This window comes from Numida meleagris, chromosome 8 (assembly GCF_002078875.1).
Source record: "Numida meleagris isolate 19003 breed g44 Domestic line chromosome 8, NumMel1.0, whole genome shotgun sequence".
In the NCBI taxonomy this organism is placed as follows: Eukaryota; Metazoa; Chordata; class Aves; order Galliformes; family Numididae; genus Numida; species Numida meleagris.
Genome location: NC_034416.1, coordinates 13,761,574 through 13,785,022, shown reverse-complemented (window position 1 = coordinate 13,785,022; position 23,449 = coordinate 13,761,574). Strand labels below are relative to the sequence as shown.

The window sequence follows — 23,449 nt, the reverse complement described above, 5'->3', positions numbered from 1 at the left end:
GGCACTACTTATCTCTCCGACGTGATGCCATGCAGACTACTATCAAGGAGGAGCAAGTATCCCGAGTTAGAGATATCAATGTTAAAGTGAAACTTGTCAAAGCACGCAACAGTCATCCTAAAACACATAACTGGAAGTGCTGCTAGTCAAAGTGGAAGCAATCATAGTACTATAAAAGGTTTAATGTATAGTTTATGAACATTCTACTTGCAAACTGGAACTGAGATCCAATATTTACAGTGAAAACACTTTCCTTCAAGTAGTGTTTTGCTTTGTTCTTCCCAGTGACATCTTTCAAAGGATTCAGCAAAAGCCCTTCCTACAATTCCATGAAGTCAAATATATCCAAAACCAAAAGCTTTAAGAACACCCACTCAAAATGCTTTGAAAAAGCTGTGTAAGGCCCCAGAAATGCTTTCCTGTGAAGAACAGTGAAGATGATGCTGAAGGCACTGGATAAGAATAGTTCCAGCTCCTGGAGACTCTCTTCTTTGAAGACACTGGAAAGTCATTTGAAAGAATGCAACAAACATGGTTAGTGAGCTGCTAGTACACATTCCCTCTCAGTCGTTGGCAACATGATTCAGATCTGGTTTAAAAGTCGAAAAAGCATTCCAAGGGCAACAGAAATCTGAAAGTTTAGCTCCACATCACTCCCACTCTTACAAGAGAGTAGGCAAATGCAGAGACCATTTACAGCATGCTCACAAGCAGTTACTGCATATTAACTACAAGCCAAGAGCCAGAGAATATTGTTTTGCATAGATTTCAGACAGCAGCTTAAAACAGAACTCCTACCTTTAGAGTCTACACATACTACCTTAAAGAAAGTCTGTTCTCGTTGCCAAAGAGACCGATTTTTTCCTTCCAATTACTTGACACTTCTGCCCAAACTGCCGGTGACCGTTAGAACTGGGATGCTGGGTTTTTTTGTTTTGTTTTTATTCTGCTGAAATACAACCTGAAGCAGCTGGTCAGGGCATCAATGAAAAGAAGGAATTGTAGTAATTAAAAGATCACATAGGATTATATTAGAGACATAACTAGGATTCTCCTATTAGAAATGGTTCATAACTTACGCTTTAGTGTATTTCAGCTACCTGTGAGGCAAGTTATTCTTTCAAAATATTAGATGATTGAGAAGAAGCGGGCAGAAATGTACAAAACGTGGTCTGGAAAAGAACTCTCAAATTCACACACACTTTATACAAGCAAGACACTAGACATACTGTCATAATGGCATCCATCTGGACTTGAAAATACTTTCCATTATTTGCCAAATACATGATGCACCCTAAGACATAGGACCACCTGAAGGCACGAGTAGAAAAAAGCTGAGCAGAACACTGATGCCAATAGCTGATCGCATGCCAGGTCTGCAAGACGTTAACACGGAGGTCTTCTACTGAAATGGAACGCTGTTCAAAGGAAGGAGAAATATTTAAAGAAACTAAGAATAAAATGGAACTCCACAGGACTCTTTTTAGCACAAACATTCTGAACTATTCTTTTACAAGTCATTGATTCTTGTTCATGTTGAACTAAATATTCTAGAGGTCCCTGATGGAATATTAGCTTGCAAGAATCTTCAGACACTGGGAATTGCACAATAAGAAGCTATATTAGAATGCAACTCAATATTTTTTAAGATGAATTATTCTGAGAATATATTAAACCTTACATTAGTTTGGTACCAGTTTTAGGAAGTTCATGATAAGGTTGCAAAGACAAGCTGAAAAGCCAAGCTCATCATGTTTTGTATTTGTCCTCTCATTCAAACTTCACCAACACTACAGCTGGAACGGGATAATCTTCTGGGTCACAAGAACTGCAGTTAAAACAATGCAGGACTTGCACTACCTGCACTGAACTTCACCCGGTAATCGAACCAACACGAGTGCGGTCCAAAGGCAGACCAAACACATAGCTGGAACTGGAGTCAGATGGAGTTCATATTTTCCTCACAGAAGAGACCTGCTAACAATTCCTCTTTTAAAGCCTTTGATTTTCAAAGAGGATTCAAAAGCAGGGAGTTCTCACTGGCTTGTGAGTTATGTCTGCAGAGGAGATTGGATGTTTTTAAGTACCAGTAAGACAGACAGCAGTCACTCACCATGGGCATAGAGATATCATGCTTTCAGACAAACCAGATGATCTCTCAGTGTCTTTCCACCCCCTAAATCACAAAGGACTGCACAGACGGTTGAGTAACAGTGAACAGGACAGAGCTCCTGTTAAGAATGAACAGCCTCACCCAGCACCTCCACCCCCTGACACACAGCCTCCTTCCTTGCTCTGGAACAGGTCCCCGTGACTGGGGAACTGATCTCATTAACAGTACATCTCCATTTCACCAGGTTAACTTAAAACAGTTAATTTCTCTGCTCTGTTTCTCTCTGCAGGAGCACACACAGCAACGTCAGCTCAAGCAAGAGAGGAAGAGCCAAGAGTAGCGACACATGGCAAGGAGGATAACTGCTTACATCTGCAGCCCATGAGAAGAAATATATACAGCACAGCTTAAAAAGAACCAAAGAGACATAAGTAAGTTTATTTTAAAATATAATTACTTTAATTAGACCAGCCAATATTGCTGGAAAGAGCAGAGTATTTCTCAGACATGATGCTGCTTTAGCAGATTAGGCAGAGCAGCAAGGCACAAGGCAGAACAAAACTGCTCATAATGTAACATAACCATGCCAACCAGTTAAACCCCTTGAGAGATAAAAGCACTTTGCAATCAGGCAGCAGCAAAGCACGCCAGCGGCAGGCCAGATGACCATCACCAGTCCCTCTGCAGGGATAAGCTACAGTCAGTGACAGTAAGACACAGCACTACACAGACAGAATACCTCAGGCCACACTTCTTAGCATGCAGACTCACTCTCAGATATCCAGACTGAGATAACAGATCATGTTACCATGTTAACAATCATGTCACTGCCATACAATTAGACAGCCAATGAACAGAGACACTAGCTCTCCTACAGGACACCCATGAGCTGCAGAACATGGGGATACAGCAGCATTTTTACACACTTCCCCTGGTCTTATGCCTTCCAGAGGTGTCTGCCTACCACCATTCCTGGCAGACAACGTCCAGGGCTGAACAGATCCTCACTGGGGACAGTCAGTCCTTTTACTGACTCTTAACAAACACAAGTTCACACAGATACAGAGATGCTGCCCACTATACAGCAAAAAAATGCACTTTTTGTATCTGAAGACTGACAAACTTAGGGTTATACTTTCATTACAAGAGGACAAATCTAAACAGTAAAAAGCATATTGCTTTGTATGAACCTGCAGTTTTATAATCTGTAACTAGTAATGCCCCTGAAAAAAGGTGCTCTCCTATTGCCTACTTGTTTTCTGCCCCAGTCCTCATCATGGATTTTGCCATAGCAAGCATTCATGCAGTCAGAGGTTGGGGCAGAGCTAATCTCTTTGAAACAATCCATCCTCCAGCTGTTACCAATGCGTCCTGCTGAACAAGGAGGACTGCCCTTGCAGCAGACAAGGCTCCAAGGCAAGGGAGGAGTGGGGGGTACTGGACAACTTGAGCAGACATACAGTCAGCCATGCTCGTGGCAACTGGGCGCTTGCTAGCACACTGAAAACCAGTTGCAAAGGTTGCAACCTCAGAGGGCATCTGCATTGGCTGCTTCATGATTCACAAAAAAAAACAACTAAATTGTAGTCCCTGGGGTCCATTGCTAGTAGCAGCAGGCAGGGTGTGGAAACACAGGACGGATGCTCTGCAGAGCAAGTTCAGGTCACTGAGTCAGTCAGGATTTTCATGGTGGTATTTTTTGAAATGCTGTCAGACCACATATGAGGCCTGAGAAAGAGGCTAAAGCAGGAAATCAGAGATACAAAGAGAAAGGATTTAGGTATGACGGGAGCAGGAAGAACTCGTTAGGCAACCAGAGTCAGACTGACTGGCATGCTAATAAGAGTCTCGGAACTTCCCAACACTTCTACACCACTGCCAGGTATTTCCCAATAACACTCCGGAAGCCTAGATGCTTGGCCTCACCTGACACTCTAGATGAAACAGGCATCTCCCAGACTTGGTGGGAGGAGAGGTACAGTAAGGTACAGCACTGATAGGCCAGCGGGTCAGCCAGCAATTCCAGCAGGAATCACAGGTGAGGATGGCACTGTGCATGAAGGACATTTAAACATTTAATGGCAAGAAGCAACCCAGAAAACAAAGACTGCAACATCTTAGAGGCTGTTAAAAACAAAAAAGCACCCCCAAGAAAGCCCAAAGCACACAACACACTCTATGAAAAGCCCAGGTCAAACATTCACAACTGTATTAAAAGATCAGGTAAAACATTCACCACAGTTAGAAGAGAAAAGAAAGCACTCAAGAAAACTCAACCCATGGCTTGACAGGGAAGCTATGAGGGCATCTTGGACAGCAGGACAGCTTTTGAAAACAGCAACCTTCTTTAACGAGAGCAGAAGAGATTGTTAAACTCATATGAGGTCAAAAATAAACTGGAAATAAAGGATTAAAATGTCTGGATAGTATCTTGCAAAGTTATTTAACAACCTCAAAAGCAGGAAACCAACTAGAAAGAAGTGAACTCTTGTGAAGAGAGAACATTGTACTGGTCTTTACTGGTGAAGCAGTTGGAGGCACATCCATCTTTGCAGCATGTAGGTCAGAGAGGCTAAGTCAGTGTGAATTAATTACAGATGGAGCATTAGGCTGGACAGACCAGTTAGTATTGCTCACCTGGACCAGATGTTTACAGGAAAGTTTTAAGCCTGAAACAGAAGAACTGCTGGGTGATGGATTGCCAGCATAATGCCACTGCCTGCAGAGACTGGCATGGGAGGAAAGCAAATGTGTTTTCTATCCCTGGTAAGTATTAAATGATCAGATCACTGTGCACCAACATGCACTCTGTCGGGAAAGAGCATGAACAGCTTCCACAAATGAGAGTCCTAGCAAGGCCGCTGCTCTTCTTCCCAGCTGATACCTCTAATTTGTCTGATTCATCTGGAAATCCCAGGCGAACACCTGACAGTCTTACGGAAGGGATCAATCAGGATTACTTTTAAAAACTTGTAGATGTAATCTCCAGCCATCCAACAGGGACTCAAGGCTCCCTGCGACAGTCAGCACATTCCTCTGCTACATATTGCAGGCTCCGGGCAAACGTCACCACCGTAAAACGATGATGCACAGCTTTGCTACACATCGCACTGTTTGCAACCACATGCTTAAGAGCACTGTGATGGACTCAGATGAACTCAATAGAGGAAAAAAAATGAAACAAGCAAACAAACAAAACCCATCACCTTGTTTAGCCTTCTATTCCAGCTTGTGCGCTTCGTTCTGACGGCTAGGGATTTGGATGTAGGGCAAACAACTGGCAATGCCACGAACAGCAGATACACAAAAGGAAGTTTGTCGTGACTGCTTCCTCCCCCATAGCTTCTGGATGTACTCAGACAGCAATCTACCTGCTCATGCTGCCCAAAGCTGGGAAAATCAGGAGTCCGCAAAATAAACATCAACAAAAAAAAAACACACACAAAGCCAACCAGCTTCCCTCCCCCCAAAAACATAAACCAATAACAACCTTGAGTCTCCTTCATTTCTCTCTACTGATACCTTAACACTGTACTCATCTCAACCAAGAAGACAGTTTTATTCTCAGAGCAGAAAACAAACCCAAGTTACAGTGACTTAATCTGCAGTTCTTGGCAGCCTAGAATCAGCATAAGGGCTGGTTGCAAGGGTCCCATCCCTTCCCAGGTAGCATGGGAAGTCCCAGTCCCTTGAGCCAGCTCTGGCATTCAGCGTGCTAAAAGGCTCAGCAAAAAGTCTTACAACTCAGAGAAAAAATAGCCTGACAAAAAGCAGCAGTTGGTGCTGCTGACTTATCAAGCAGAAGCAGCACAGCAAGCAAGCCATGACCAATGCAAGTAGTAGAAGTGTGGGTGTGGGGCACACACGAATGCGTTTCGTTTGCCATGGACACGGGGTCCTATCCAAAAGTTGAGTTTAACTCACGCTAGTTACCCAGCCCAGAAGACCAGTTACACCATTAAGTGCGCTTGCAATAGATGTGATATGCAGGAGAAGTCTGACCCCTTCTTTCAGTAGCAACCCCATTATGCACTAGCTTAAAAAGATTGTAAAATTGCAATTCAAGTCTATAATGTTATTCCAGTGACTCGCAGGATACAAGGCACTGCATAAGGCAGCTATTCAATACTAACAAGACTAAAGGAAAAAATAATTCTGGAAGACCTAGAACTACCCTCAAGCAAAGAGACCACAATGTTTCCACAACAAAGCTTAAACGTCTTTCTAAAATTAAATATTCTCTCAAGTACACGAGATACAAACACTGTCTCATAACTATGTACAGAACACTTTCAGTAAGATCCCTCCAAATGTCAAAACTGAATTTCAAAAACCATCTCATCAGCCTGGGAACACTGGAAAATAACCACGACGCATTTCAATTTCGACACATTAAAAGCTGCATATTCAAGCTTTATTTTGTTTTTCTCCACCAGATACCACTTTATGAAAGCAAAAAAAGAAAACAACATTCATCTTAAGTTGCAAATTAGACAACATTTCTGAAGCACTCATAAAACTGCAGCTACATTGTGCACCAGCAAAATGTACACAGCCTTTCAGGAGTGGTATTGGGGTTCTCTGAGAACGCTGTATGTTACTGTCACAAAAAATATACAGTATGAAATTGCTAGCTCTGTTAAAGTTGGACAACTGGTATACAACCACAGAGACCCCTACAACTCACTGTCCATGAGCAGATCTCATACAAACGTAACTCAGTTATTACACTGAGAAGGAACTGAAATGAAACAGCTGTGAATTAAACCACCGACCTAAAGGGCAATATTATTTTGTTGTTATTAAACCTGTGCATTAGTTAGCCATTCATGCATTAGTTTCTAAATGCCAAACCACCAAAGACAAATCTTTATTCCAGAAGATGAAAGATTCAACTACCTCTACTGTCTAACGATTTTCAAACATCAATACACTTACAATAGTAATGGCTTTTAAAGGATAGTGAAAGAACAGCTATGAATTCCCTGAAGGGAAGAGAGAGGTCAAAGTTCCTTTTATTGGATATCTCAGTACAATGCTTCAAGGCTTTGGGCCTCCTATTTTCACTAACTCCAAAGCAGAAGGATTCCACTGCCATCCCATCCAGAGACCAGACTGAAGGCTGCAACTCCCATTCAGCACACCTGGCAGCTGGAAGTTGGAACCTACTGTTCTTCTGATGTGAGCAACAGGTGGGTCTATACTGCCATCAGGCTGGACACTAAAGCGTGGTTTACACACTCTACCAGCACAGCATCTGCTCTATCAGCAGCAATCCTGCTATACTTACACAGGGCACACAAGGTCAACTCAACCACCTATGAACTCACACTAAAACAAATGACCATCCACTTTCTCTCAGAAGCTGCCCACAGAGGCCGTCTAAAAGTCTTCACAGATAAGGCAGCAAACTTGATCCATCGTCACTGCTCTTTTATAATACTCTTTGCTTAAAATAAAACAGAAAATCCTCAGTGTCTCAGTTTAAAATACAGTGGTCAGACACCAGACAGATGTTATTAGTGATGGCACTGAACTTTAAGGCAGAAGTGTCAGTGGATCATTAATAACTGCTAGGGCTGTACAAAAGTATGTGCACGTTTTATGAACTTCTGCACGTTTCAATGGAAAAAGAAGGAAACAATTTTTAAGCCAGAAATAAAGTGACACTAATATGACATGGAGAAGATGCATATTGTCACAATAGATCTTCAATGGCAAAACTAATGTTTTCATCCTCAAAAACACTGTTGTCAGATGATTTCTCAATTTAGAACACTCTACAAAAGCAGATACTGTTAAGGGACCAGGATTCCTGCCATCCATCAGTCCCCTCCAGCAGGGGGACCATAGGAAGAGAAAGAAAAACCCACATTGATTTCTAAAAACCAAATCCAATCCAGCACAGATGATGATGAACCTTCTAAACCATTCAAACTATCACACTCATTACCGAAAGCAAAGCATTGTGTATTTATCATAAAGTGATCAAGATATAGCTAAACCACTTGGATTTTTTTTGCCTCTAATAATCTTATTAAAAGCTTACTCTAAAGCCATACTGCTCCAGTAAGTGGAAACCTAACACCCTAAATGTAAATTCATTCTGTCATTTTATATCCTTTTGTTGTCAGTACTGGCATCCAAATTAAACAGCTAATTTGTGTCCCTTTGTCTTTCTCTCACTGCATATACACAAACAGATACATACTCCCCCCCACCCCCAATCTAGTTTTGTGCCTCAGCCATCGCTCTGATCCTCTGAAGGAGCCCAGCCCCTCTCTTCCTTCTCAAGCTGATCTCACATTTCTTCCAGGCACCCAGACTACAGCTTTTGAGAGAAGAACAACCATAGAGGTTTGCAATTAAGATCTCTCAAGTACTTAGACCCCTTCTGGTCCTAATGATAATTTCTCCTCAAAACAGCCACTTGTCCTTTACGTACATACAACGTGATGATGACTAAGAGACAACTAGCAGTCAACCAATAACACCTGGGAACCACTGAGGAGAGAAAGAAACATTCTGGTTTTTTTAATTACCCCTTAGGTACAGAAAGCTGATTTTCATTTTTCAATACTGATTTTCATCTCGTTTCAAGTCTTCACAGTCTTTCAAACATTCCTGCTCAGCACTCTGATCTGCCTCACAACTTTGCCTCTTTAAAATTTCATTATAACCCACCCATTGCTTGGCAGGGGGAAGAGGATTTACATGAAAGACATTACTTGTGGCTCAAGATATCCCAAACTGCAAATTAGTGAAAGTTATAAAAACATTTGGGGAAGTAGCTAGTGCATGTAGCTTCCTCAATCACCTTACCTTCTCTTTCAGCTCATCTACATTCTTCAACATGCAGTAAATCTATGGATCTTATTTCATTACAGAACCATAGCTTACTGGTTCTATCAGGGCAGAAAATAGGTAATCATAACATTCTCTTGGTTGTAAAATGTCCCACAAAAACCATCCTTTTCGGAGAAATAGGATGTCTAGAGCTAAAGCAGTTATGGAATACAGTTTATGGAAGGCCCTGTCTTTAACTTGGGTTGGCAGACTTGCAACTGTCTAAGCTGTGCTCAGAGAAAGGATTCACTGAACAGTAGCCTAAAAACAGGAAGGAAGATCCTGTGACCAAGAGTACCCAAATGGAGAAAGCTATCCTGGAAAAAACATCCACTGAAAATTAACATTTAATTGAGAAGCAACAAAAGCCTTTGAGGGATTCAAGCTAACACAAATACAACTACAATTCGTTTTGGATATAATGGATAACAGTACAAAGGAAGAAAAAAAAAAAGAAAGAAAAACATATGCCTCCAATACGCCTCCAAGTTCTCCATGTTGCCAATTTAGGCAAAAAATATCCCGAGCTGTGTCTGGAGTTTCCTGGCATGGCCTTCAGGGCAATCCAGTCAGGGGAAAGAACAATTCCAACAACAGTAACTGATTTCTACGGTCCCTCTTGCCACTAATGTAAAAGCAGGCTGAAGTAGCTTACTTTTATTGGTAAGAACATATGGCAGACAAGGTCGCATCCAGGTTTGTCCACCATAATGACACTGTCAGGAACTAAACACACTCCTTCCAAACCTCACTGCAGTGCTTTATGCTTCGAGTCACACTTGCCTCCTCCACAGACTTGAAGACAGAGAAATTGGGCAGAAACTGAGAAGGACTGCAAACAATCATAGGTCACATGGCCAACGTTTTCACGTGAGATTACCCTTTCTTTTTCGATTAATTCCGTTACTTAAAATCAAATAGATTTTATCTCCAGAACCATCTGACAATTGCTGATCTCTCTGCAGTAGCTCCTTTTAAGAAGCTTCAGCTGTCTCCAAAGACCTAAACTTCAATGTCAAAATTTCAGATGCTGCTCTGGACTTCTCCCATTTTCTCCTCCAGAGCAATTTCCACTAAACATTTCACATAAAGGGACAGCCAAGGACATACATGATGTTTATACTGCCTAAACTTCGGATTTATTTCTGTAATCCGAACATTCAGACGACTACCATGCCGAGGTAAAGTAAGTATCTCCCATCTCCACTTTCAGTGTATGGACTTCTAAGACAGATGATAAACATTTGAGAATACAATGAAACCTTGTCTAAACATTTCTGAATGGCTTAGCAATTTCTCTTGGGGGAAAAAACAGAAAGACAACTTTTTTTTTTTTTTTTTTTTAACTGAGACAAAATTTCACAACATTTCAGTGAGACCTTCAGAAATAGCCTCCATAATTCAAGTTATGCATTACAGCAATCTCAGGAAGACTGTATAAATTTTTTAAAAAATCATACCCAAAAGCATTTAGGAATAGCTCATGGACTTAGCAGGGACAGGAATGTCCTATTTCCAGCCATAAACCATGCTGTAGCAAGGACAGCTCATCATCTTATACATTCACCAATTCTGTCTAGCGTAACTGCACCACTTCCAGCTCATGACAAATAAGACTCACCTGCCACTGAGCACTTCTGACACATTTAAAAAGGAAGAAAACCCACGTACATTAGCAGAATAGTACATAGCAGTAAGCAAAATTCAAGGAGGTTATACCAAGCTACATGTATTACGTATGTAAAAAGCTTAACACCTTGAAATCCTCCAAAATGAAAGGAGAAAAAAAAAAAGAAAGCTGACAGCAAATAACAAATTTCACGTTCTCCCAAGAAAGGCACTACTGGGAACTACCTTCTGCAATGGCACTACTGCAGACTTCTGCACTAAAACACATTCCAAACATGGCAAACAATGCAACCTTGAGGTTAAGAAGGACCACAGTGGCCGCTGTACATGCAAATATTTATCTTTTTGAATCTCTTTTTCCTTGAAATAAGAGAAAACTTGCATTCTCTTTCTTCTCTATAACCCTTTATTTTTAATACTTGTTTTTATTCAGGGTTCCTTCCAAATGAACAGCGCTTATCTTTATCTTCTTTCAACTTCTTTCCCAGTATTTTTACAAGAATTCAGACATCATGGTGGTGTATATCCCACGAGATTTTTGCCACCTGTATCTGCTTACTTTTCAGTTCTAACTGAACTGAATGAGAATCTGAATTATACTCCTATTTCTCAAGGAAAAGGAGAGCTTATCAGCAGAAATCCACATTTTCCCAACATGTTAATAGGGATTAGCTTTAATACTACATTTCCATTCAGTTCTTTGTAGTTCGGATAATTGCTTGTACAACACTGTACTAAAGGAAGACTCCTATTGCCCGGCTTGCAGTTTTCCATCTGGGCCAGTGGGTCAGTGAAGCTTTGTTCCCTTCTGCCTAAGGGGTGCATCACTTACAGCTACACAACGCCCTGCCAGCACTGCAGCCACCCGTGGAGGTGGCCCCTTCCCTCACTACAACTACACCTTCTCTATGGTTTTTCCAGCCACATCCCCAGCCTCCAATACTCTCCCTGCAGAAAGTCTACTTAGAGATGGGTGGCACAACATTTTTCTCACTGGCATTCACTGGCTGTGTAATGTTACATTCAAATTAAAGTACCGAGGACTAGAAAATACATATTTTTATTTTACCTTTGTAAAGCTTACAAGCAATCTCTGTGTAACATACATAGCTTTCTCCAAAAAGTCAATGTTTTAGCACCATTATCTATACAGAAAAGAACTGCCTTGCAACATGTTGTTCATTGGCAGCTGAACTTCTGCTCCCTTAGGTAAGGAAAACTGTAGCACTCAGTCCTCACTTACTGACTGTCACCAGGAAAAAGGGCTGGAAACAACCAGATTTACTTTGCTGGGCCAAAGAGCTGCCTGCCCATCAGTGAAGCATCACACACTTTTCCCACCTTTTCTAAGGCGCCTAAAGAGATCTAGATCTTCATATGTACAACTCAGCTCTGCGCAAAATGCCAAGTGGAAAACAAGAGAAGTAATTCTCCAGCTAGGTTGAAGCAGAAGTAATTCTGATGGTAATTAGAAAAGGTTTATGACAAGGATCCTTCCCTTCTTCCTCTTCTGTTTCCAAGACAGACTCCAAGTACCATCTAGACAGATGCAGATCTGAACCCACCCCATGCCAGAGAAGCCTGCCAAGGAGACATCTTGCTGGCAGAGAAGCAGAAGATAAATAGCAGGGGTATGATTACGGACTTCCATATTACAAACAACATAGTCCTAAGCAGAACCTTGCAAAAAAAAAAACCCAGAATTCAAGCTAATGGGAAGAAGGGCATAAAATTATTACTTTTATAGCATCAAGGAATTTGAGAACTCACTCCTTAAAACACAGAAAGGTGCACGTGCCCTGGGAGGATATACACTTCTCTGCACAGCTGCTGTCCCAGTGACCTTGCCACAACTCAGCAGAGCAGTTCTGCATTCCAGATGTCATTCTCAAGAAATCAGCACTTTAATAACTTCAGCTGCAAGTATTCAGTGTGGCTAACGAGTATCCACATACAATGAGCACTGCCTTCAGGAAGTTACCAAAGCCCAGCCAGATCACAAAAATGAACACATCCTAGAAGGCACAGAAGTGTATGAGCAGTCTGGCATATAAGAAGGGAAGATCAGGCACAAAGGGATGTGACAACTACAACAAAAATACACGATTAACGCCTACTTTTGTCCCAGTGCTGTGCCTAAAGACACCAGAGCTTTGGTCAGTCAGCACAAACCACAGCACTAACAGTAAGGAAATCTACATCACGTATCAGTCCAAGTTCAAATTATTAACTGCTCTCTGAATGCAGCGCTGTGACCATCTTCATTCTTCAATCTTATAGATACTGCACTTCTAACGTTTTTTTTCTTTTTGAGGATATGCTTTAGACAGTTTGTGAATGAACTGCAGCAGAGCTGCCCCATCTTGTTACTTAGATGCAAACTAAGTGTGCAATGCTAAACTGCATACCAATGAAACATACCAAATGTATCACTTCACTCCATAGGAGCATAAACATCATAAAGAAGGTCAAGCATTCTCATAATGCTTTGCTAATGAGGGTCAGGGCCTGACTGGACTTGTTTTGGCCTCCAGCCTAGCAACAGCTTCTGTGTTGGCCAAACTCTGAGGAGCCCACTATGACTTCTACATAATTCACACCTTTCTATTCCTCCATACAGGCTCTTGCCACTAAAACCACCAGCATAAGGCTCAAGCACCTGTGTTAGCACACAAGCATCTCCTTTGGAAGACAATAACTTGATGCTACAGGAAGTCTGCTATAAGCTGTAAACAAGTACTTAATGTAAAAATGGATAACTTGGCACATTGTGCCTGCTCCATTAATCACGGCACAAGCCTTGAGAGATCCAACAGCTATGAGCTAGATGAATGTATTTCCTTCACCGACTGGTCACAGCCTGTATGTACACTAAGCGAGCTGAGCTAGACCCGTCTTCCAAACATATTTCCCAATTATCTTCCAGTTGTCCACAACAGCAATTGGTCCCTATCCAGCAACATGCAGTCGAAAGGCGTGATATCAGAACTGCCCATACAGTTGGGTGACATCTATTTGTTTCTTAAAACATAAGACAAAGAAGTGCCAATATTCAGTTTACCTTGTTTTAGGGCTAGGTGACGTTACAATTCTGTGCCATAAGAAGTAACATGTTCAGCTCACAACTGAACACAAGGCAAAGCTTTACAGATTTTCTTAATTCAACAATAAATATTTGCATTAAATAATTAAATTCTCAATAATTTATAGCAAAGGATGTTAACAACACATACACCACGTCATACAGAGACCCAGTGAAGTTCAAATTTTTGCAAATCAAATTTGCAAAATCCCCAGAAATCTTTATTAAGCAAGTTTCTTCAACAGAAAATAGAGTAAAAGGAAAGGTGGCAGAAGATCCGAATGTAACTAAAAGGCAGGAGGCAATAAAAATGAATGAGCAGATGGACAGCACAGGAGAAGTGGCTGCCGACTCCTCACCTTACCTCACCCCTACCCTACTAGGGATAGGGGAACAAACAATTCTACAGAAGTAGCATTAGAGTGAGGCAGAGCACCTCCAGCTTTGTGGTGACAGCTTTTATCTGAAGCAGCAATAGCAGGGCCCCTTTCTTAAGGCCATCTGTGATGCAATCTCTTGTACTAATAGAAATGTAAGAACAGTTCACTACAATGAGTTTATGAACCAAAAAGCCCTCATTACATTATATTTAACTTAATTTAGAGTTTATCAGAGCATTATTTGGTCCATTCACCAAGCATAGCAGAAGATGAGCTCACCAGCAAAGGCAAGTTCTTCTGAAGCCATACAGCTCAGTTCATTTTCCTTCTCTGCTGTACCAAACTGCAGTCACCAGCCCTGTTTCAAAATATGCTGGGAATTCCCTGCTGAGCACTGCCAATGCCCGCCAAAATACACATTTTCTACTGCACTGTATTTTAAAAACTTCCACCACAGGATACCACTTTGAAAGAACCACTACTTCACATTCCAGCATTTAATGTTCAACAGTAACGACAGTGTTAAGACAGAAGAAGATGCTGAAGTTTGAAAGAAACCACGAGACACATGTGAAGAGCAGAATGAAGTCAGACAGACGCACAGACACCAGAGAACACTTCCCTGTGTCTGCACTTTTCAGTGCTGTTTTTTTGTTTTATGACTAGTGTTGATCTTTAGCTGTGACCAAGCAATCATTATAGCTGTTGTGTAACGTCACCGAGTGCGACAATAAATACAAATTATTGCACAGAGTAAGTTTCCACTGCCACACAAGTACGGTAGAGCAACAGAAAAATTTCAGACTTCTGACATCAACAACTGCAATGTCAATGGGTACAGCTGAACTCTGAGTGGGATTGCAGAGGAATAATTCTTTTTCTTTTTTCCCCTGTTTAAAGACTGTGCTCTGAAATCCATTCTTTGTTACGTTTCCAGGAGGTTTTACAAAAATGCTTGTAAAGAAACATACCAGCACAAATGAGGAGCCCAGCTCAAGGCTCCAACTTTACCTCTGACAGTAAGTTGTAGAGACTAAAACAGGAAGCGAGGCACTGGTCAAGAAACAAGAAATTGAGAGAAGCACGTAATCCTACAAACCTGCAAGCAATAACCTTTCTTATTTACAGACATGCAAGCACATGAATACATCTGCAGACAAGCCTAGTCTGTTCCTGGACAGCCAGGAACAAACCCTGGAACTATTTCTTTATCACAGGGTTAATTTACACTCAGTGAGCAGAATCACAACTTCATTTGGAAGTGTGAAAACAGGTCGGCACAAGGTGAGCCAGCTGCACGTTTTAAGACTGTATTTAAGACCGTCTCCAAACTTCGCTAACAAAGAACCAAGGTGATGCAGTATCACTGCTCTGCACCCTTTGAGAACATGTAAACTGACAGACTGTAGACCGGGAAGCACAAGGAAGTACAAAGGTCAAGTAGACCAATCCCACACTGCAGCCGTATCAGTCCCGCAGCCAAACGGAACAGTCGATGCAGAATACTACAAGTCACCAATGAAGAAAAGAACTGGCACCTTTCCAGTCTAACTCTTTGGAATAAGGTTGGATATCACCTAGAAAATCGTTTAACTCAGAGCCCTTCAGTCACAGGAGATGGTGCAGCCGGGCAGATGACTCTGGTGGCAATGAGCGCGGCTGCCAGCAACGCGGCTGCCGGCGGCTGGAGCCCTGCACGTGCACGGGGCTGGCAGCCTCCGCAGGCGGGACGCCTCCTCCCGCACCAGACTCACCACAAGAATGCACATCAGCTGCATCCATTTAACGCCTCTGGCACGGTCCCCCTGCAAGATGAGGAGGATATGAGCAAGCCATCAGTAAGGCATTTGATGCAAGGCACTCACGGTAAACATCCTTCCCAAGAGCTCCTCAGCCAGGCAGGAAGCAGGGCACAGGCGGCACTGGCCATTCCAGCTGCAGAACCTTGCTCCTGGTTACCAGTACCAGCTGGCGGGGGCAGAACACACAATCCCCTAACAAATTGTGCCGAGTAAAGAAAGGCGCTCACCACCAAAACGATCCTGCTGAGTAGTAGCCTGTTCCCAAGTGACCTTCAGGAAGGATGCAAACAGTGGTGAACAAGGAACCTGCTGGACTGCTGTACACGTTCTCTACAAAGACAGTGGCATTCACACAAGGTAGGAAGACATAGGAAGGTGAGGCAAACTGTGCAGAATCAGAAACTCAGAAGGGTGACTTCTGTGTGTTAAAGGAAATATACACAGTAAGCAGAAATCAGAATCTTTAAGGGAAATAGTCCTCGTTCCCCACAGCGCAGCTCAGCTAAACTCTTTGAACACTTTGCACCCTTCCCATCCAGGGACAACATCCATGCACACACATTTCCACTCAAGCACCTTCCCGGTAGAAGAAAAACAGTCAGCAGCATGAGCCTTGAGCCCTTGCCTGCTGGTGGGCGGCCCTTTCCCACTTCACAATGGAAGGCAGGACAAGGTATTGTTCCCAGTGATCGCAGAGGAACGGGGTGTGTTACACTAAACCAAACCAGAAAGGAAATAATGGGATGCAAGGTATTTGTTTGGAAGGTAAGAAATACAGGGAAAAAGGCTATTTTCCTTCCCCCAAAATGCATGGGGGTAAAGTGTTTCACAACACTTTCTGCAACTCCTCCATTGTATTTTCATTAGCACTTCTAAACCTCTACAGCAAAATATCCTGCCTTTAATTAATTGCTGTGCTCCATAACTTTACTCGTCCAGCTGAGTTTCAAGAACAATGTCTGAATGATATTTTGTGTGTCAATTTTTGTCTGCTGTAGCAGTTCTCAAACTTTATATCAGCTTTCATACCTCCAAGATAATTTTTACATTCCTTCCACCCCCACCAGTGCAGTTTGAGAGACACTGCACTGGCAGAAGCAAGAGGAGAGGACATGCCCTGCCGAGCACACCCCGAGAAGAAGGGAGGGGATGTATTAGGGAGCAAATCACAGTGACATGAAATTTTAAGTTGAAGAATGCTGCTCAATTAAGACAGTAATAGAGGAAAATGCTAGCACATCAATGGAAGACTGCAAGAGAAGCAGAAGCCTGAGGCTGGATGGATCTTCTGAGTCTGTTCATGCTAAGACACTGCTGGACACACACAGCATGTTCCCACTCTCTTCTTCTGAATCCATGACTCTCTGTCTCTGACCCAGCAGCTTCCCAGCAATGCCCTCCACCAGCATCCCATATCCCGTGCTTTGGAAATTACAGTCAGAGACACAAAAATGCCAACTATTTAACCCAAGTCTGGGCTGTGCTTAAGTCTGAAACCTGCACCCTTTCAAAAGCCATTTTTTGTTTCCTTTCTATGAATTGCTCAAAAATCCTTTCCTTTCAAGCCCTGCTATGATCCTCAGCTTAGGAGCTGAAAGTTCCAAAAACCTGGAGGCACTGCAAGCATCCTTTGTTCAGAAGACAACACACCACAACCTCTGGCTCAAGTGATTCAGCAACCTGCTCTTCTTTGATCGTGCCCAGCTTTCTTGTTCAAAGGCCCACGAGAAGTATGAGTAATGCTTGGGTGAGGATACCTGCTTACAAGCCTTTCATCTTCCCTGTAATTAATATAATTAAAAATATATTTCTAGAGTTCAATCGCTGACTCTTATTTTAGGCTACTACTCTAAGACCAGATACTTTTAATACGTGGACAAAACTTGCAAAAGGATTCCTGGCAGAAAGCCGCAACACACATTCACTGAAAAATGCCAGATCTTCTTCAGGCTTTGTGCTCTACAAGATGAAGCTCAGCTTCAAAGACAACATCCTACCCCTGTGAGCCACCCGGTTATCGATAAGCCTGCCTGCAAACCTTCCGGCTGCCGGAAGCCAGGCTGCCTCTGAACGTTTGGCTGGAGCAAATTATTCACTGACCTAGAATTTTACATGTAACACTGAACAACTTTTTCAAAGTTGCTTCCCCAACCACACAAACATAATCAGCTCACGAGGCTGCTGAAAGCAGCAGTTCTGCCATCTGTCCGCTTATTCCCCCCTCACACTTGTGCAGGCACAAGCGGTTGTGAAGCCACACAGTGATCCAGAGGGAACCAATCTCTGAAAACCAACCAGGGAAAAAGTAAAACGATAATTAGATCATTCTTCCAGTCTGACAAACAGTAGGACTGTGCACGCTGACAGGAGCATGGGAGTAAGCACAGCAACAGAGTTAACAGCAGTGCCATTTGCAGAAGGCCACTGGCACAGCAACCTTCTTTAAGGGCAGGCACTAAATCTCAAGAATGCTTAAGCACACACGTGAACTTTAAGTAAAATGATTTGTACTTCTCGAATTTGCTATTATGATACTTTTAAAGTAACAGGCGGGAGAAGAAAGCTGAAGGTCACCCAGAGGAATCAAAGTGCTGCTGGAAAGCATTTCTGCGGTCATCTTCACCTCTACCTCAGTTTCCCCAACAAAAAAGGGACAGTAACACCAATCTCTTCAGCAAAGTATTATGACACAATTAAAAACACACCGTGGTGATACGATAATGCCGTTACAGAGAGACAAGGACAGAATTCAACTTTCTTGTGGCAATGAATGAGTGAAAGGGCACAAAGCTGACATGGGAACCTCTGACAGTCTGGGATGGAGAACAGACACAGGACACTGCAAGGCAAAATGGCCACTGAGAGCAGCAGCTCCTCAACATCGCTATCTACAAGAGGACAGACACAGATGTACAAACTACCTGGGTAAAGAAACTCACAGCGGAGTCTCCCTGCCCTCCTTTCATTACTGGTACTCTGATGTAACCACATAGGAGTTATGAAGAGAGCATAGGAAGGACTTGCTGGGGTGGCAGGTTAAGTAGGAATCCACAGAGCTGGGTTGTCATGACAGCAGCTGAAAGTATGCAAGAGATGTATAGATCCTGGGTGTTAGAACAGCAAGGACTCCAAACAAGATCATTAAAACATGACATTATTTTTAACACCGAGAGGTATACGCTACATCTCATTAATGAAACATGGACTGCACGCTAACCACTTGCACTGGTGAGGGTGCGCGTGGATGGAGGACAAACGTAGAAATGCTTCCACTATACCAGCAAAGAGCACATTCTGCCCAGAGCCCAACAGTCATGCGGCACTGGGAGGGAGCAGTGCATGCGCTCCTGTGGATCCCTCACTTGAGCCTCAGCGGAAGCTCGAGCTTCAGTTTCTGAAGCCCAGAAACTCACCCCACAAGCTCCACCACACACACTGTAAAGCAAAGTAAAACGGTGGAAATTATTTCAGCAACCCCTTACATTAACTTGGCATTCACGCAGCATGCAGAGTTGGTAACGTCCCAGCCGGGAGGCAGTAACTTCCTGCAGAGAGAAGTTACTCCCCGAAGTGCCCAACCGCGCCGGCAGCAGCACGGGCACACACTGCACTGCCAGGGCATGAGGGTTCAACACAGACCCCGAATAAGCACAGCTCAGCTCCGCGCAAAGCGGGCCTTCGTGGAGGCTCTCACAAGCAGGCTTGGGAGGCAGAGGCGGGTGTGACTAACAGGTGTTAGCTGTGATCCATTCGGAACTTTGGAATTTGGACGTGGTAGATTGCTGAGGGTTTGGTATACCTAATACGAGACTGTCTCTGGGGGTTGCTACAGAGCAAGGACTCTGGGACCAAGCAGCACCTCAGGTGCCTGACACGGGGTACACACTGGTACAGCAGTGCTCACACACCAGGTTCCCCTCAAGGTACTCACCGTGACACAGTGCCGAAGCAGAGCCCGCGCTCACGCGGAACACGCGCGCTCAGAGCCCGCTTAGCGGAGGGCTCCCGGTGCGGCCCGCAGGGAGAGGCGCGGGGCGCTGCCACTCGGACGGCCGGGCACCCTGCAACGCGGGCACAGCGCTGGGAGCGGGGCTCCGCCGGGGCACCGGAGTCGCCCCCGGGAGCCCCCGCGGGGCGAGCGCCGCCGGGCGCCCCTCGGGCCGGCAGGGCGCGGAGCGGCGGGACGCGGCCGGACCCGCACGGCGCGGGGCGGGGGCGCCAGCGGGCCGGGCCCGGGGCCACGCGGGCCGTGCGGGGCCGAACGAGGACAGGGGCCGGGCGGCGGCGGGCGCGGAGGCGAGGGCCGGCGGGGTGCCCGGCCGGGGTAGCCGGGCGCACGCGAGGCGCCCGCGAGGGCCGGGAGGCGCGGGGTCGGGCGATACTCACTAGGGGTCATTGGTGAAGCGGGGGCTCCGCGGGGGCTGGTAGCCGTACAGGTGACAGTAGAGCACATCGAAGCAGAAGCAGCACATCTCGGCCGACACCACCATCTTCCTGCAGCCGGGCCCGCCGGAGCCGGCGCCGGGGGAGGCGAGCAGCGAGGCGGCCGGAGGGGAGAGGCCGGCGGGGCCCCCGCCGCAGCTGGGCGGCAGCGGCGGGGCCAGGGCGCAGCCGGCGGCGCCCCCCGCCAGCCCCCCGAGGCCGTTCAGGCGGGGGCCCCCCGGCGGGGGTAACGCCCCCGGCTCGCCGCCCGCCGCCGCCGCCCCGCCGCAGTGGGAGCCGCCGCCGCCGCCTCCCGGGCCGGCCGAGCCCGACGGAGGGGAACTGGAGAGTTTCTGCTTCTTCACCCCGCAGCAACCCGCCGCCATCTTGGAGCCGTCTCCCCCCACGCAGCGCTTCCGACCCATGGCGGGGGGGCCGGCCGAGCGGCTGGGGGACGTGCGGCGGTCCGCTCCGCCTCCTGCCGGGCCCGCTCCGCCTGAAACGGGGAGGGAGGCGGAGGGAAGGGGAAGAATGAATGGGGAGCGGGAGGGAGAGGAAGATGGAGGCGGGGAGGGGGGAGAGAGACAGAGAGAGCTGCGTTAGGGTGAGCGCTGAGCGGCTCCGGGCTGCGGGGCGCCGCGGCGATGTCCCCCTTCCTCCCCTCCCCTCTCCTCCCCTCCCGCTGGGCCGCCCCTCTGCTCTTCCCCCCCCCCTCCCCCCGAGTGTTTCTTCTCCTTCTGTGGGGAAAGTGGAACAACTCCACCCCGCGTGCTGAAGGAATAAAAATAACCCGCAGACCCGAGCTCGGCAGCAGCACAGCCCCGGGGGCTTCCGCACGCCCTGCTGAATAATGCAGGTGACCTGAGGTGCCTCTCGCTTGGCAGGGAATGCGTTCCGTTAGCGGCACGGAGTGCTGGGGTGCCCCTATGGAACGTGATGGCCGAACGCCACGGTTCCATTCACCTCTGTGTGTGTTTGAATTACAGCTCTGGCGTTACTTCGCCTCCCGGGGCAGCGGGCACAGGGCTGGTACCCCCCGCACAGACAGCACTGACTTTACCCAGGCACTGCGCGATGGCTCTATAGTGCTTAAAAATCTATATATACATTTAGAAAAAAAAAAAAAGCCATCACCGGCAGTGTTGTGCAGCTGTCTCTGGCATGGGAGGTAGCAGCTGTTTAACACAGAATAGCAATGCTACAACGTCAAGGTAGGCAAGGGAGCAAGAGCTGCCTCACGCAGGTTAACTGTATAGCAAAATATTGCAGGTTTAGAGAGGCTGAAAGTCACCATCCAGGCTGAAATGCAGCCTACAGAAAGCCTTCGTGGTTGCAAACTAATGAGAGATTCAGTTTGCTTTGTTGGAAATGATGTCTCCTGCAAAAAGGAGAAGAATCAGATGGTGTAAAACAGTCTTTTTTCTTTCTTCTTTTTTTCTTCTTCCTGTTCCCCTCTCTCGAACAACTTTCATGTTTCTTTAGAAACAAAGGCAGCGTCTTCCCGTTATGGGATTCATTAGCTTAAAACCAGTTAGCAGTGACACCTTCTGTTGCTTTTGGGAAAATAGTTTCTTCAGGTACTGAACTCTGGCTTTTTCTAAGTCTTTCATCTACGATCTTTAACACAACCATGTATTAAAAAAAAAAAAAAAAAAAAAAGTTGCAAAAGCTGATGATATGGATAGAAATATGAGTTGTTCACTGTACTGGGACAGAAACCAGTGAGGTTCGGTGTCAGTCTTGGAGCCAGGACTGACAGCCTGGGCAGTGTCAGCAGCACTGACAGTGCACGGCCATCTCTTTGGTTAAATGTTGTATTGCAGTGCTCCCTGAATGAAAGGGTGAATTGATTATGTTACTCGTTCATTAAAAACACTTTACTTTTTCCACTTCTGCCGATGTTCTTATCTATATTTGCCTGCACACTTACCAGTAGTTGTGCTCCTATTTTTCCCTCAGTGCAATGCAATACATAGCAAATTTACCTCTTGTTGAGACAGAAGCAAATATGTGAACACAACTGTAGAAATTATTTTTTAGTGGGATCAGGAAGACACAACTGTGCTGTCCAAAGCTTTTGTCAGTATCTTGAAGTGGAAAGAACTCTGTAGATTGACAAAACAATTTTCAGAGCTCAATAGAATTATTCAATCTATATATGAATGAAAGTTTATCCTTTGAATGAGATGGCTTTGGTTAATTGCAACATCTGTTTCACTGGCCCTTTGCTTCAGTTAAAGCTCGAGTTCCTTTACTGGTCTTACTGCAAGGAACCTGAGTGTGTTGAGTTCCTTCATTTATATTGGTATTTATATTTTACTTTTATTTTATTTTATTTTATTTTTCTTTAGCACATTTTCTCCAGATGATTGATGGGCGTGCTGTGTCTCATGTAAAGTCAAATGCACTGAGTGAATTCAGTATAAAAAAATCTTTTAGCAGTACGAGGGGTGTCTACTGTGGTAGTGCAATTAAATCAGTGTAGTTTAGGGGTGAGGTAGCTCTTTCAGACTGGCTGTTAGAACATGAGGTGAGCAATAGAGCTCAAGTCCCAGTGACTTTAGAATTGTCACTTGTTACAAGTGAGAGAGTTCAATTATTTTTGAATTAAATCACAACCCACAATTCTTGTTAAGCATTTTTAGCATCATGGTGATAAGAAAAGTAAAACTGCTTGCAGAACAGTTGTTTAATGGCTCTGAAGGATTGCCATTAAACAACAACAAAAGAGACTGGCTTGTCCAACTGGTCTAGTTCCAAAGGTCCACGCCTTTTGGAATCCGTGATGGCACTGACTATGGGGGAGTCAGGTATTTCTCGTATAGGCCAAATGATGATCAGAGTTCTGAGTATCTTGTAATCTAATTACAAACAAGAACAATGAGAACAAGGAAACAATGAGCCAAAATTGGGTGGCACTGTAAGCAGGAGGGACATAATCCTTGCCCTATTAGTATCAATTCTTTTAATAGGGACTGTGACAGGTGAGAGATTTAAAAGGGTCCTTAAAATAGCGCATTTAGGCTGTGGTTCCACACGCGTTCCTGCAGCAGTAGTAATGTTGATTTAAGCAGCTCTACCTCAGCTGATTGTTCTTTTTCCTGTCCCACCCATTCTGCTGTGTTCATGCAGGTGTCTGTGCAGATGTGAGGCAGAGGATCAAGCTGACTAACAA

General features: G+C 44.8%; 1 protein-coding gene and 1 long non-coding RNA gene across 3 annotated transcripts in view; one reads left to right on the top strand and one right to left on the bottom strand.

Annotated features, from left to right (window-relative positions):
- LOC110403313 overlaps positions 1–19,890 on the top strand; it is a 62,166-nt gene extending 42,276 nt beyond the window's left edge. For both annotated transcript variants that reach the window (XR_002441613.1, XR_002441614.1), the window contains one exon: positions 2,403–19,890. This is a non-coding gene — a long non-coding RNA (uncharacterized LOC110403313). The remainder of the gene's footprint in view (positions 1–2,402) is intronic.
- AMMECR1 (Alport syndrome, mental retardation, midface hypoplasia and elliptocytosis chromosomal region gene 1) overlaps positions 1–20,864 on the bottom strand; it is a 69,813-nt gene extending 48,949 nt beyond the window's left edge. Inside the window, exon 1 of the mRNA XM_021406423.1 lies at positions 20,239–20,864. Within this exon, the coding sequence (XP_021262098.1) occupies positions 20,239–20,699 (461 nt within the window). The 5' untranslated portion in view covers positions 20,700–20,864. The remainder of the gene's footprint in view (positions 1–20,238) is intronic.